The sequence below is a fragment of the Mastomys coucha genome, unplaced genomic scaffold (genome assembly GCF_008632895.1).
Source record: "Mastomys coucha isolate ucsf_1 unplaced genomic scaffold, UCSF_Mcou_1 pScaffold13, whole genome shotgun sequence".
NCBI lineage: Eukaryota > Metazoa > Chordata > Mammalia > Rodentia > Muridae > Mastomys > Mastomys coucha.
The window spans coordinates 30,789,992-30,805,193 of NW_022196895.1; the positions used below are offsets into that span (position 1 = coordinate 30,789,992).

Genomic DNA, 15,202 nt, shown 5'->3' on the forward strand with positions numbered 1-15,202 from the left:
ATACAGAGAAACCCTGTCTCGAAAAACCAAAACAACAACAACAACAAAAAGAAATGATGGACATACCCAATTTGGTTTTGTTTATTAAGCAAAATTAAAGTGTTCTTGCTGGGTAAGGACAGACTACATTCTGATTTAAAGAGGCCTTTTGGGAAGGGAATTAGAAAAGCAGGAGGGGTCATAGAGGCGTGCTTCTCCGAAATGTTTGAAAACACCTAAAGCATTAGAGCCTGGAAACATAGTTACCAGGGTAGAAATAGACCATTTGTGTTTTTCAAGGATGCTGGGTTTGAATATGATCATAACTCTTTGAAATACAGAGTTGTGAGCATGTGCTTTCAGCCTGGTGTAACAGTTTAGCAGTGTGGTCACCTTTTGGATTATACCTCAACATAAAGGCCCAGGATACAGCAGCTTTAAAATGGGACAGAGAAGGAGGACAGTGGAGGAGGGATGCTTTGGAGTGTGGCTGCTTTGGTGAAAATCAGGAGGCAGGCTAGCCTACATTCTGGATATAAATGTCTTCAGAATTAGGACAGCCACTACCAGTGGCACTTGCTGGGGGTGAAACTGAGGTCTCTGGACTTTTCACTGACTTGAGACCCACTCCTCTCTCCTATCCCCCCCCATCCCCATATTAAATTAAACTTCACATCTCCCTAAACTACACACACACTTTACCACCAAAAGTCGGATCAAACCATCCTTTTAAACTGGGAATTGGCAGTTCTTGATGAAGGCTGGAGTGGACAGGTGCAGCCGAGCCTGGCCTCAGGAGTCCAGGTGGACATCCTTTAAGGAGCCTATATTGGGGAGGAGAATTTGACAGTGTTTGGAGGATGTAGCCTAATAAGTATGGTTTAGTGGTTTTGTAGCCATCAACATAGTAGTGAAACCAATAAACCCCATCTTCAGGATGAGGATAATTATAACTTCTACCTTATAGGGTATTTGTGAGGATTCAATGAAACAGTGAAGCTCTAAGTACAGGGCCTACTCACAATTAAGCAAAGCAGCCCTTACTCCTCGTGGGATATTTAACCTTCAACCTGATGTGGCCAGGGCGGGAGGTGGGCCGAAGCTGATGTCAAAGGATGGAACCAAAAGGGAACCCCGCCAGGACTCTGGCCTCCAGCTTGAAGTGAAGAGGCGATTTAGAGGAAGGCTAGGCACCGAGGGTGAAAAGCGCATGCCCAGGCACAGCAGGTGCTGGAGGGGCGCGCCGACACCGCGGCCTCCCCTTTAAGAGGCGCCACCGCCCACGGCCCGCCGCTGCGGCAGGGACCTCCCCTTTAACGGCGGCAACTCCGCGCTCCGCTGACCCCACGGTGGCTGGCGCTGCTAACAGCAGCTCCTGCTGCCTCAGCCGCTGGCCTCGGGCAGCTACATCCTCACCCGGGCTGGGTCCCCGCCCCGCCATGGTGTCCTGGATCATCTCTCGCCTGGTGGTGTGAGTGCAGAGGCTGCGGCGGGGCTCGCCCGGGTGGGGAATGAGGGGGCCGGTGATGGAGGGCGCGGTATTCAAGCCTGGGATGGTTTAACCCAGGGTCCCTAAGTGGTGTCCCCAGACACAGAGATGTGGGACTGGAAGAGGAGCATGGCAGGTCTGGTTTCCCAGGGACCTTACCCATATTATTTTAAAAACCCGTTTATTCTTAATTGCCTTGCTCCTGCGCCCTCCCCCATCCTAGACGCTGAGCGAGCAGCTACTGATTTATAAGGGGAGGCGGGCACATCCCCTCCCCCACCAAGCAGATCTAGGCTGGAGGAGCATAGAAGACCATCCTTTCCCTCCAGGAAGGGTTGAAGAGGGGAGTTTAACAGGAGACTCATCATTCCGGAGCTCAGCTCCGTGGCCCATTCCCCAGGGCCTCCCCAAAGCTCTCAGGCCTTCTGGTTCTGACTAGTGGTAGGATGAGGACCCCCTGTCCTAAGGCATCCGGGAAGCAAGGCTGGGCATGGAAGACAAAAGTGGGGAGGGAACTGGATGGATGCATATCTGCCTAGGATTTCGAAAGCCACTGGGAGAACATTTGGTGGCCTTGATTCCAGGCACACTGTAACAGTCACATTGTGGAGCTGTGGCCCTGGCACCTCCCCCAGATACAGGAACAAATACCTCCCTCCCACAAATACACACAAGCCTAGATTTGGCCTTGTGGATTCTGCCCCGCTGCTATCCAGCCAGCATCAGCGCAGGAAGTGAGTGCCCTACCTTGGCAAACCATCAGCCACGTTTGAAGGTGCTGGCTTAAGAGGCAACCATTCCTCTACTTTAGGGCTCTGTCCCTCAGCCTCCGTCAGGACTGGCATCCCAGCAGCCCCACCCTTCTTCCCATTGAGTGTTGTCACATGGATGTGTCCTGGTTTCCTCTCAACCCACTGGGGTTTCCTCTTCCCACCCCTACAGGCCTTATCTCATCTCTCCATGTAGCTTTCAAGGATGGCTACTTCTCTGGCCTGGGCAAACTCCCTACAGGATAATACTTTCTCCCTTACTTGTGTCCTTTCTGTAATCTGTAGAGGGTGCTCAGATAAGGTCTTAGGCCCAGGTCCTTAGTACCGGACCCTGGGCCATGTTGATATTGGGGTTCTAAGTCTTTTGTATCTTCCAGGGCCTCCCACACCTGTGCCCTCTAGCCCCAGGACCACAATAGTTCTGACTGCCAGGCTGGGTGCTCTGTTTGGCGATGCCAGGGTCCCTTGGGGACCTGGCCCTACCCAGCCTGTCTCTGAGACAAGGAGGGGGAGGGTATGAACAGATGGGCTAACTAGGCATTAGGCCAAGAAGGAAGACGTCTCATGGCAGTGACCAGCCCCTCAGCTCCCATGACACGCCTGTGGATGGATAGCCAAGGATCCTGACTGGAGGGACCCCTGGAGCCTCCAGCCTCTGCGTCTCCCATGTCAAGGGCTAAAGGGATGAACAGTGGACAGGGAGAGGGTCCCACCCAGACTGGCTGAGGCCCCACCCCCCACATGTATGTATCTCCAAAGACTTTGACTTTATCACCCTTCTGAGTTCCTCAGACAACTGATGCTTTGGAGATCCGTCTCTTTGCTCCTTAGCACCCAGGGGATGTGTGCAGAACTGGGAGGAGGAATGGCCCAGTAACCATGCCTGCTTCTCTAGGCTCATCTTCGGCACCCTGTACCCAGCCTATTCCTCCTATAAGGCAGTGAAGACCAAAAACGTGAAGGAATATGTGAGTGCACGATCGTACCCCTGTAACGTGTGTGTGTGTGTGTGTGTGTGTGTGTGTAAAAAGGTGAAGGAATATGTGAGTGCATGACTGTACCCGTGTAACGTGCGTGTGTGTGTGTGTGTGTGTGTGTGTGTGTGTGTGTGTATGTAAAAACATGAAGGAATATGTGAGTGCACGGACCGTACCTGTGTAACGTGTGTGTGTGTGTGTGTGTGTGTGTAAAAAGGTGAAGGAATACGTGAGTGCATGACTGTACCCGTGTAACATGTGTGTGTAAAAATGTGAAGGAATACTTGAGTGCATGACCCTGTGTACGGTGTGTGTGTATGTGTGTGTGTGTGTAAAAATGTGAAGGAATATGTGAGTGCATGACCCTGTGTACCCTGTGTAACCTCTGCGTGTGTGTGTGTGTGTGTGTGTGTGTGTAAAGCAGATGGGAGTAGACTGTGGCTTTATGCCACGGCTCTCCAACAAGACCCTGGGCAAAAGAGGTTCTGGGATGTTCCTTCCCTGTCCCGACCCAGGCTTGGCATGATTGGCAAGTATGAGGTCTTGGGTGTCTCCCCCAGGACTTCTAATATGGAGAGACAGTGCTATGGGGTTCTGTCTCCCGCAGCTTAGCCCAGGGATGAGGAGCTGACAGACCAGGGGCTTTGGGTGTGTCCGGCTCCTCCGCCCTAAGCCCCTGTTAATACTGCCCTTTGTCCCTCAGGTAAAATGGATGATGTACTGGATAGTCTTCGCCTTCTTCAGCACAGCTGAGACGCTTACGGATATAATACTGTCCTGGTGAGGTCCAGTGGCCCCTCTTTGCATCTCAGGACCCAGGCTAGAGTCACCCCCAACTCCCAACAATCCCTCAGCACCCTTAATATGGCTCTTCACACTTGACGCCAGCACAAGAGCAGGCATAGCAAACAGGGCAGTGGTGGCCCACTCCTTTAATCCCAGCACCTGGGAGGCAGAGGCAGAGGCAGGCGGATCTACATAGCGAGTTCCAGAACAGCTGGGGCTATCCTACTTCAGGCAAACATAAATAAATAAATAAATAAATAAATAAATAAATAAATAAATAAATAAACAAACTACCACATTTCTTTCCGGTGACAGCCAGAGTGCCACAGGGGAACTGAGTGAGTGCGCATCTACTCCTTACTATGATATTAGACAGATCACCAGTCCCTAAAGCTAGTCTCCCCCGTTTGTGGAACAAACATGTCATTCAATTGTGTTGACACTGAATGCTTGTATTTCCAAGGTATTGCAGGCACAAATAGGCCTAAAGTATGCGAGTGCTACAGGGGTGGGGAATGTGTCTGAGTATGCTCAGAAAGGTTCACTGGATGAGGAAAACCTCTGAGGAAAGGATGTTGGAATTTGAATCACCCGTAATCCCCAGCCCTGGGGACAATAAGGTAGGAGTATCGTTGAAGTTTTGAGGCCAGCCTGAGCTACATAATCTCAGGGCAGGGGGCAGCAAGGTGGTTCATCAACAAAGCTCTTGCTGCATCAGCTCAAAGCCTACTGACCTGAGTTTGACCCCCCGAAAGCTGTGTAAGAGTAGAAGGAGGGAATCAGCTCCAGATACTTCTTTTCTGACTCCTACAGACGCACTATAGCGCACACACACAAGCGCATGTATGCACACACGTATCATATACATGAGTAAGGTTTTTTTTTTAAAAAGATTTATTTATTATTAAAGTACACTGTAACTGTCTTCAGACACTCCAGAAGAGGGTGTCAGATCTCATTACGGGTGGTTGTGAGCCACCATGTGGTTGCTAGGATATGAACTCAGGACCTTCAGAAGAGTAGTTGATGCTCCTACCCGCTGAGCCATCTCTCCAGCCCCATGAGTGAGGTTTTTTTTTTTAATATGGAACGCTTCACGAATTTGCGTGTCATCCTTGCACAGGGGCCATGCTAATCTTCTCTGTATCATTCCAATTTTAGTGTATGTGCTGCCGAAGCGAGCACATGAATGAGTTTTTGTTTTTTTTTTTTTTTTTTTTTTTTGGATGAATGAGTTTTTTAAAAAGAGGCAGTAGCTTACTGGCCACAACCATGCGCCTTCCTGAGTCTTCTTGCTTGTTTTGGATTCAGAAAAGCATAATTCTCTTTTTCTCTCTCCTTTTCTTTCTTCTTTCCTACCTTCTTCCCTCCCTTCCTTCCTTCCTTCCTTCCTTTCTTTTTTTTTCCAGATAGAGTTTTACTATGTATCCCTGGCTGGGTTGACATGGAACCTATTTTGTACCCCACATTGGCCTTAAAATTGCAATCATCCTCCTGCCTCAGCCGCCCAAGTACTAGGATTACAGGTGTACCACAACCCAACTTTTTCTTTTAAAAAAACAACAAAACCAGCCGGGCGGTGGTAGCGCATGCCTTCAGTCCCAGCATTTGGGAGGCAGAGGCAGGCAGATTTCTGAGTTCGAGGCCAGCCTGGTCTACAGAGTGAGTTCCAGGACAGCCAGGGCTACACAGAGAAACTCTGTCTCAAAAAACCGGAAAAAAAAAAGAAAAGAAAAAAAAACACAACAACAAAACCCCTCCTTTCTGTTCATGGATGTGTTGCCTGTCTGTATGACTGCACCCGCTGTGTGTCTGGTGCCAGAAGCTGCTATCAGATCCCCTGGAGCTGGAGTAACAGACAATTGTGAGCTGTCAGGTGGGTGCTGGGAACTGAACCCACGTCCTCTGCAAAAGCAGCCAGTGCTCTTAACCACCGAGTCATCTCTTTTCCAAACATGCTTTCCTTAATTCTTAGAGCTTCCCCTACATTTCAGGTTTTCTGATTCTTTCTCCGCCATGTGACAGCTTGTGAATCACGAGTCTGCCCTCCGTGCTGGCTTACATGGCATGGCTTGTTTCCTGCTCTCTCCCACTCTTTTTTTTCCAGGCAGCTGCTGAGTTTAAAACTTGCCTACCCTGGAATTGTTTGTCTTTTTTTTTTTTTCTTTAAATCTCCAATAAATAAATTGTCCTTGACTTCAAAAACCTTTTTTTTTTTTTTTTTTTTTTTTTTTTTTTTTGGTTTTTCAAGACAGGGTTTCTCTGTGTAGCCCTGGCTGTCCTGGAACTCACTCTGTAGACCAGGCTGGCCTCAAACTCAGAAATCCACCTGCCTCTGCCTCCCAAGTGCTGGGATTAAAGGCATGCACAACCACCGCCTGGCTCAAAAACCATTTTTTAAATAAGAGATAAAAGAACTTAAATGTCGGGAGACAAAGTGTCATTTCACTTGGTGATAAAGCCCTTGTGTTTGCCAGCTAAAGTTTTAAAGAGAAGCAATTCAGAGATTTGTTAAAAGCCTGAGGGTGATAAGTCTAGATTCCCTGGGTACAGGTTAAGAAGGGGCCTTTGATGAGGGCTTTGTGGGCATGTAGAAGACAAAGGTTGTGGCCTGAACCTAACAGCCTGTGGAAATGGAGAGCAGCCTGAGGAGCGGCTACGGCTAAGGTGAACCACACAGACTACATCTCAAGAAAAAAAATTATTTTATTTATTTGGTTTTTCAAGACCGGTTTTCTGTGTAGTTCTGGCTGTCCTGGAACAAGGACAAGAGATCCACCTGCCTCTGCCTCCCAAGCACTGGTACTAAAGGCGTGTGCCACCATGCCTGGTTTCAAAAAAAAAAAATTTTTTTTTTTAATTAAAAAATATCAAAGGCCCAGAGAGATGGCTTGGTGGGTAAAGCACTTGCTGAGCAAACATGAGGCCTCAACTTGAGTCCCCAGAGCTCATGTTTAAAAGAAATGATGGCAGCACATGCTTATGACACCATCGGTGGGAAGTAGAGACAGCTGGCTCGCTAGGGATGATAGTTTATGCCCATGGGTTGTTCACAGTAGTAAACACAGCCACTTGACTGAGGAAGAAAGGTTACAAGTTCAAGACCTGCCTAGGCAAATTAGTGAAAAATAAATATAAAAAGACCAGGGGTAACTCAATGGGAGCAAGCTTGTCAGGCATGTCTGAGGCCAATCCTGGCGGGGAAATTGCGGGGCATTATGGCATCAGGATCAAGGCCCAGACTTCATCCTCATCCTTGTCTTGAAATGGAGGGCAGGAACCTGAAAGATAGTGAGCTTACCTTGCATTTGGATCTCAGCATGGAGGAGTTGGAAGGAAGAGATGCTAGGACTTAGAGAAAGGGGGAAGGCGAGCTGCTTGCTTGGAAATTTCTCGTGGGATCTCCTTTCTCTTTGTTTTGTTTTTCTAAAACTGTCTTGTGCTCCCCAGGCTGGCCCTGAACTCCTTATGCAGCTGAGAATGACCCTGAACTCCTGACCCTCCTGCCTCTACTTCCCAGGCGCCTGATTCATGAATGTGGCCCCATGCCTGGCCTTTGTTTTGTAGTTTGTTTTGAATATGGTATTAGGTAGTCTAGAGTGGCCATAAATTTGTGATCGGTCTCCCATACTGGGATTATAGGCATGTACCCTAAATGGAGCCTCTTCTTACCTTCCACATGGTTCTCAGTTTAGCGTTCCCAACACCAGCCACTCCACCCCTCCTCCACTTAAAGGGTGGGAACTGTCCAGGGTCCCTGCTGTTAAATCCAGTGTATCCCCTCCCGCGCACTGAGCACGCCTCTGTCCGCCCAACAGGTTCCCCTTCTACTTTGAACTCAAGATTGCTTTCGTGATATGGCTGTTGTCCCCTTACACCAAGGGCTCCAGCGTTCTCTACCGCAAGTTCGTGCATCCAACATTGTCCAACAAGGAAAAGGTTTGCCCTACCTTGAGCTCTTCCCAGCCTGGCCCAGCTGAGACATCCCCATGCTTCCTGCCAGAAATGTCTCCTATGGGTAGCCAGAACCTGCAGTCACCTGGCAGATCCAAGCTCCCTGGGGTGGGCAGTGTCTCTGCACAGTGGTAAACAAAAGGTAACTTGCCCGCAGCCTCACCTCTCAGGTCTCTCATCCCCCTAGGAGATCGATGAATACATCACACAAGCCCGAGACAAGAGCTATGAGACCATGATGAGGGTGGGCAAGAGGGGCCTGAACCTGGCTGCCAATGCTGCAGTCACAGCTGCTGCCAAGGTGAGATGGGGATGGGCCCAGACTCCTAGGGCCCCCACCTTGTTCATTTTATGTCCTGTCCAGGCCTCTTGGCATCCACCCTCTCTTTAGGCCTTGGAGACGTTGGGCTGTGCAGCTCCAGGCTCCAGCCCTGTTTCTTCCACTGTCTGGTCCATTTTCTCATCTGACCAAAGGGAAAATAATCCAACACAAGGGTAACCCCTGTCTCCACCCCGCCCCTTCCTCCTGCTCTCTTGGTGCGTGGTGGTGACCCTAGGGCCAGGGGGTGCTGTCGGAAAAGCTCCGGAGCTTCAGCATGCAGGACTTGACTCTCATTCGAGATGAGGATGCGCTACCACTGCAGGGGCCCGATGGCCGCCTCCAACCTGGCCCTGTGGGTCTCCTGGACACTATCGAGGACTTAGGTACTTGGCATGCCCTGGGCTGTGGGAAGGAGGCCAGAGCTAAAAAGACCAGAGGATTCCCCTGAGCCCTTATTTTCCTTTCCTTCCCTGAACCCAGGAGATGAGCCTGCCCTGAGTCTACGGTCTAGCACAAGCCAGCCAGATCCCCGGACAGAGACCTCAGAAGATGACCTGGGAGACAAGGCACCCAAGAGGACTAAACCTATCAAAAAAGTGCCCAAAGCTGAGGTGAGAATACAGGCTGTGGCCTGGGGAGGTGGGGAAGATGCAGTGGGAACAAGCTGAGCCCCACTGTACTTTCTACGTAGCCACCAGCTGCCAAGACGCTGAAGACCCGGCCCAAGAAGAAGAGTTCTGGAGGGGGCGACTCAGCTTGAGAGGCTCCGTTCCCCCCACCCCTCCATCTGTAGGACAATAGCAAGCACTGAGAAGAGCTGCAGCCCCGGCCCCCTCAAAAAGTGGGACACTAGCCCCAAGCGTTTCAGACCCACAAACCCCCTAGATGGCTGTTTCCAGTACCCCCTGCCCATGAACACGCCTCCCTCCGGAGGGGGCTCGGCAAAGAAGAGGTTGAGGACAGATGTGATGACTAAGCCCTTGAGGAGGCCAGCGCTGCTCTTTTTGCTGCTCCAGTCCCACCCTGCCCGTTCAGTGCCTTGCTAACCATGGCCATCCCTTCTCTGAGGCCTGACCTGCCTCTCTGCCCCTTCCCCCCCCCCACCCAGGGAGGGGGCCTTGAGAAGGGGAAAGAAACGGGACAGGCCTGGGAGGAGGGTGTTCCTCGGGCACAACTGCGTGGAGATGCGGGCTTTCAGTAAGCAGGACGGCCATGCCAGAACTGCAGCTGGTAGGGCTGTGTATTCTACCAAAAAAGAGGCGAGGCTCCAAGGGTGTGCGTGCTGGGGAGGTTGGGCTCCCAAGTCAGCCCTGGTCTTTCTTCCTCTTTATCCACCCCTGCTGGTCTCTGAACCTCAGGACTCAAGCCCTTGACAGAATGAGGCTCCAAGGGACCCCTCCTTACCCTTCCACCCTTAATCCCTTTTATACGTTTATGCCCGTAGGCTGGACTCCTCTGCTTCTAAAGCTCTACCACAGAGGCCCTGCCAAGCTGGCTCCTTTCCTCTCCTGTAAAGGGGACCCATCCCACCTTGCCATGGGGTCCTCTTCCCGTGCCAAGCAAACCCCTGTCAGAACCAACCTGGACCCCACCCCTGGCCCCAGTTCTGCGAGCCTCACTGGGGCCAAGTGGAACCTGTGAAGGGAAAGAAATGCAGGAGCTGAGAGGCTCCCAACTCCATGGTGCCCGCTGGACCTTGGCACTGGATGAGCCAATAAACGAAACTCTGACACCTCCTTTATTGTGGTCTCTGGGTTGTTCTGGACCCACCAAGCCCGTAAGTGGGAGGGACTTCACTAGGAAGCAGAACCTAGCTATGAGGGGCCTAGAAAAGGGCCAGATGGAACCCAGGAGAGTTGATCCATCTGGGAAGAATAGTTTAAGGGTCCTCACCCTCATAAGTTATTTTACACACCAGAATCATGTCCCAAGACCTCAGTAGATCCATTAGTAGCCCATGGAAATTGCCAGATGTTTTAGGGATGGGATCCCAGTGAGGTACCCAGGAGAAAAAATAGGATAGGGGCTATTAAACAGAGCTAAAGATGGGGCAGAAAAGCCCAGGACTGCTGGAATGGGTGGCAAGAGAGAAGACTCGAAGGAAGGTTTATGGGCAAATAGGTCTTGGGGACAAATGAGACAGGGCACCAATGCCTGCAACCAGAAGTGTTTTAGTGTGGAACCAGAAAAGTGCTGGGAGAGGAGGAGTCTGTGAGACATAGTAGGTCTACTGGAGAGGAGGAGGAGTCTGTGACACATAGTAGGTCTATTGGAGAGGAGGAGGAATCTGTGAGACATAGTAGGTCTGTGAGACATACTGGGCTTGCTGGGGAGGTGGCTCTGGAGGGTCGGAACCCAGGGTGGCAGAGCAGCAGAGAGGGCAAAGGGAGTGGAGAAACAGCAGCATCTCAGCCTAGACTCCAGTCCCTACGGCGGGCAAATATCTCAAGTACAGTAGACTCCCTCCCTGGCATCCGGGCAAGTATGCCTGCCATACTGGAGCCAAACTATCAGAACTTCCAGAACTGAGATGTGAGGATAGAAGAGGTTCCTTTTGGGTGATGGCGTAAGCCTTTAATCCCAACGTTCTGGCAGCAGAGGCAGGCAGATCTGAGTTCGAGGCCAGCCTGGTCTACTGAGTGAATTCCAAGACAGCCAGGACTACAGAGAGAAACCCTGTCTCAAAAGTAAATAAATAGGGGCTGGAGCGATGGCTTAGCGGTTAAGGGCACTGACTGCTCTTCCGAAGGTCCTAAGTTCAAATCCCAGCAACCACATGGTGGGCTCACAACCACCCGTAGTGAGATCTGACACCCCCTTCTGAGGTCTGTGAGGACAGCTACAGTGTAAACAAATAAATCTTTGAAAAAAAATAAATGCTAGATAAATGAATAAATATATAAAAAGAAGTAGATCTATAATATAAAAATATGTAAAAATAAATATGCAGGGGCCCTTTGCCAACCCTGGAATCCTCTAGTCTAAGTTACATTGCTGTGGTCCATTGCTGTGATAAACACCATGAGCAAAGGGGCTTACTTCAGCGTGTAACTCTCAGATCACTCTCCCTCACTGAGGGAAGTCTGGGCAGAATCCAAGGCAGAAGGCAGGAATCTGGAGGCAGGAGCTGATGCAGAGGCCATGGAGGAACATTGCTCACTGGCTTGCTCCTCGTGGGTTGCTGAGTCCACTCTTGGCTGAGTCCACTCTTGTATACCTCCCAAGACCACCTTCCCAGAGTATCCCTGGCCAAAGGGAACTGGGCTCTGCCATATCTGTCAACAATTTAAAAAATGCACCACAGGCTTGCCTATCTGATGGGAGCAAGTCCTGAAGATTTCCTCTTCTCTCCTCAGATAAACCTAACCTATGTCAAGCTGACATAGACACTAGCCAGCATAGCCTTGGAGGGATATCGCACACACACACACACACACACACACACACACACACACTTGTGGCTAGGGGACCACTGCCAGATTCTGAATGGCCATTCTCTACATCTGGGTTTTTTGTGTCAAAAAGGAGATCTGTTGCCATGGAAACATTCAGGCTTCCAGAATTCTAGGCACAGGGTCTGCCCCCTGTGGTGCAGGGGAGGAGAGGAGAGATGGAGGGTGACAAGGAGTAATTGCAAAGCCTTTTAGGTTGGCTGGTGGGACGCCCTGGGCGCCCTGGGTCTGGGCAACCTCATCCTGTCACTCATTCCCTAGCGTCACCTGACCTTGCTCCATGGCTGCAGATCTTCTCAGGCAGAAGGGAAAGACCTACCCTGTTAGAGGTAGGTGGAGGGCACTAAGTCAAGGGGTTCTCAGGGGCCCTTGAGAAGTATTATTAGCTTTAGGGAGAGGGTTCAGTGCCACGTCACGTGCCCAAGTCTCCTGGGAATAGTAGGCAACCCTCCAGGCCTATGTGTCCTGACTATGATGGCCTCAGGCCTGAAGCTGCTTCATCTGGCTTCTCCTCCCTTTTCTGTTCTCCCAAGAACCTGCTTAAAATGGGATTTCCAGGCCCTGACGTCAGAGGAAAGCCAGCAGCTCCCTCTATCTAGCCTGTGCCATGATTAGCTCTACTGTGATTAGCAGAGCTAAGTTCAGCCTTGCTCAGCCTACTGGAAAGCTAACAGAGATTGGGGGGAGGAACTTGGACCCTACACAGGGGTCTCTGTATCTGCGGCATTCCGGATGACAGGAACAATCTGTTTCCGGGTCAAAAGACCCTGCTGGCTTTCCTACTAACTTAAATTTCATCTAGTGCATGATCATTTCCCTCCCAAACGCCATAGTTGCTTTCTTTCGGTTCTAGGTCTCATGCTTGGCTTGAGGAAGAAAAGGGCATCTCAAGGCAGTCCTGAGAGCTGGACAGCGGCTTCCGTTTTGGTTTTTACCCTAGTAGGTTGGAGGTGGCGGTTGTGGGAGCTCTACCTGCAAGACGTTGAAAGGCCCACAAGGTGGCGCAGCTTCCTCCCGATGTGGATTCGACCCTCCCTGCAGAGCACAATCTCTCCAGTGGCTCAGGGCCTAGAGACCAGGATGCCTTGTACTCTGCTCCCTGGAATGAGAGACTAAAGGGGGAAAAACGTTTTTGAGGGTAGAAAAGATAGCTGTGGGTTCTCCGGTAATCTCTGTCCGAGCCCAGTATATGTGCACCCCCACTACTGTGAACAAGAGGTGGACAGATTCAGAGAAAGAACCTGTCTGAGAACGAATCTATCTGCCCAGTTCTGGGAGCAGGGGAAACGCCAGGCTTCTTTCAGAAGGGACCTAACCTGGGCTTCCAAAATAGCATCTAAGAGACACCCACTAAAGTGGGTTTGGCGGGGGAGGACGAGGAGAAGGGCAGAGTTGGAGAGTGGGGAGAGAGGTCCCATAGTTGTTATAGCCCTGCTGGACCTGGCCGCAGAGGCAGCTCATCAGGCCTGCTCCAGGCTTCCCTAACTTCTAATCTTTTCCTGTATATTCATCCAGAATATTGTGGAGCTGGAAGAAAGAACAAAACACCAAACCCCACCCCTGAATCCCTAAGAATTCTTGCAGGGGGTGGCAGAATAGAAAATCCTCGTCAGTGGCCTACCTTTGTCTGACCTCTTGCCCAAACTCACCCCAGCAGGCCTGTATCCGTGATGAGCTGCCTTCTCCTTTTGTCCCAGATAAGTGATCAATAAATAATGCTGCTTGAAATATTGATGTAGAGTTTTACACCAGCATCCCTTAGCTGTGTCTGGCAGGGGCATGACCCTCCAGACAGCCTTTTCACATTGCCAACAAAAAGGTTTTCCTTGGCTAAGATCTCCACCGGATCCATTCTGAACCAAAATCATGACTCAGTTTCAAACAGTAAGAGGAAGAGATGTGAGAATAGCTTAGCTTCCCCTACACCCCCACCCCCAGGATGGTTTGAGTAAAACAAGCAAAGACTCTTCTTAACTGATTTCCCATGATGCCCTCCAGATCCCCTCCTGTTCCATGTCCACCTTGGGCCTACCAGGTCCACTTTCTGAGTGACCTAGGCAGAAGGTGGTCATGTGCGGGCATGGTAGAAAACACCTGTAATCCCAGCGTTCGGGAAGTAGACTCAGAAGGGTGACTCTAAGCTCCTGGCCAGCCTGGTTCCACGCCAGGCAAGGGCCTCATAGGAGACTAACAACAAAACAAAACAAAACAAAAGTGATCATGTGACCAGACGTCTCTGCACAGGTCACTCTCACCAGGTTTATTCTCCAGCATAAAGGCTAAGAGGAGGAAGAGGGGTGAACTGGAGACCGAGGAAGCTCCTGGCCCATCTCATGCCCCATGTTCTGTGCCTTGTGCTCAGCAGAACCCACGTCAACTCAAATCATTGCCCAACGCTTTCATCTGCCCCTGTGCCTCTCCCCCGCTCTCCCACACCACTGGGCCAGCTCCTACAGGTACACAAGTCCCCCGAAAGCTGTCCGGTGTCTCCTGCAGGCCCCGTCGCACCTGTCCTGCCACACACCTGCTGATGCTATCAGCCCATGCCCTTAGTGCCTGCTCCCCAGTCTACTCCCCCATCAGACTGCGAGCCCTTTCTCACACACAGATGGGAGTCAGCAAACCAGCCACATTCAGTTCTCGCTTTAATTCAGACGCTAAATTGGGAAGAAGAGCAGTTTCACACTCCATATTTAGCTTGGGAGAGAAAAAGTGAGACAGCATGGGTGTTACCAGGGAAAACAGGCTGCTGCGGCTGGGCTGGGTGGTGGAAAACCTACCCAGAGCCGGGGGGGGGGGGGGGGGGGGGGGGGGCATGGGCCCTTGTCAACTCACTCCTAAAGAGAATGACCCAAGGGCCCTGCCTCTAAAAGACCCAAGTCCTGCCCTACACAGAGAGTATGTGGACATGGCTTGGGGGAGCAGAGTCTTCGTAGAAAAGCTACCCAGAATGCACAGCGGATGTGGCAGTATACATCTGTGACAGCACGCAGCAGTTAGAAGCAGGGGGATTATGTGCCCAATCCTAGGCTGAGCTATACAGTGATACTGTTTCAAGAAAACAAAACAATTGCACCGTCAGAAAGCCTATCCCAGAGCCGCATGCTCCTAGCAATTGGCTATCACCGCAGGATAAAAACCTAAAACTCTATGCCCACAACACTTGCCAATGTTTTCAGCAGCCTTGCTTACTGTGGTCAAGAAGTGAGGCGCTAAAGTGAAAGCTCAAGAGCACCTGCTGTTCTTATAGGGGAGGCGAGTTCAAGTCTTATCTAACTCACGGGGTGGTTCACAGATATCTGTAATTCCATTTCCAGGGTATCTGAGCTAATCTCTTCTGACCTCCACAGGTATCACACACACACACACACACACATACACATACACACACACACATACACACACGCACACACATACACACACACACACATACACACACACATACACACACATACACACACATACACACACAC

General features: G+C 50.7%; 1 protein-coding gene and 1 non-coding gene across 3 annotated transcripts; one reads left to right on the forward strand and one right to left on the reverse strand.

The window, feature by feature from the left end:
- The first annotated feature begins 1,232 nt into the window (after positions 1-1,232).
- Positions 1,233-10,014, forward strand: Reep2 (receptor accessory protein 2). 2 transcript variants are annotated; one of them, XM_031365341.1, is made up of 8 exons: positions 1,233-1,450; positions 3,134-3,206; positions 3,919-3,995; positions 7,820-7,940; positions 8,143-8,256; positions 8,519-8,660; positions 8,758-8,888; positions 8,969-10,014. In XM_031365341.1, exons 1-8 carry the CDS (start codon positions 1,419-1,421, stop codon positions 9,035-9,037), a joined length of 759 nt encoding a protein of 252 aa, XP_031221201.1. In that variant the 5' UTR covers positions 1,233-1,418; the 3' UTR covers positions 9,038-10,014. The 2 variants fall into 2 exon arrangements, with proteins under 2 accessions (XP_031221201.1, XP_031221200.1); XM_031365340.1 differs by having other exon boundaries at positions 1,238-1,450; positions 8,513-8,660.
- LOC116087829 lies at positions 5,080-5,186 on the reverse strand. The gene has a single exon (XR_004117632.1). It is a non-coding gene; the product is annotated as a U6 spliceosomal RNA (small nuclear RNA).
- Positions 10,015-15,202: the final 5,188 nt, after the last annotated feature.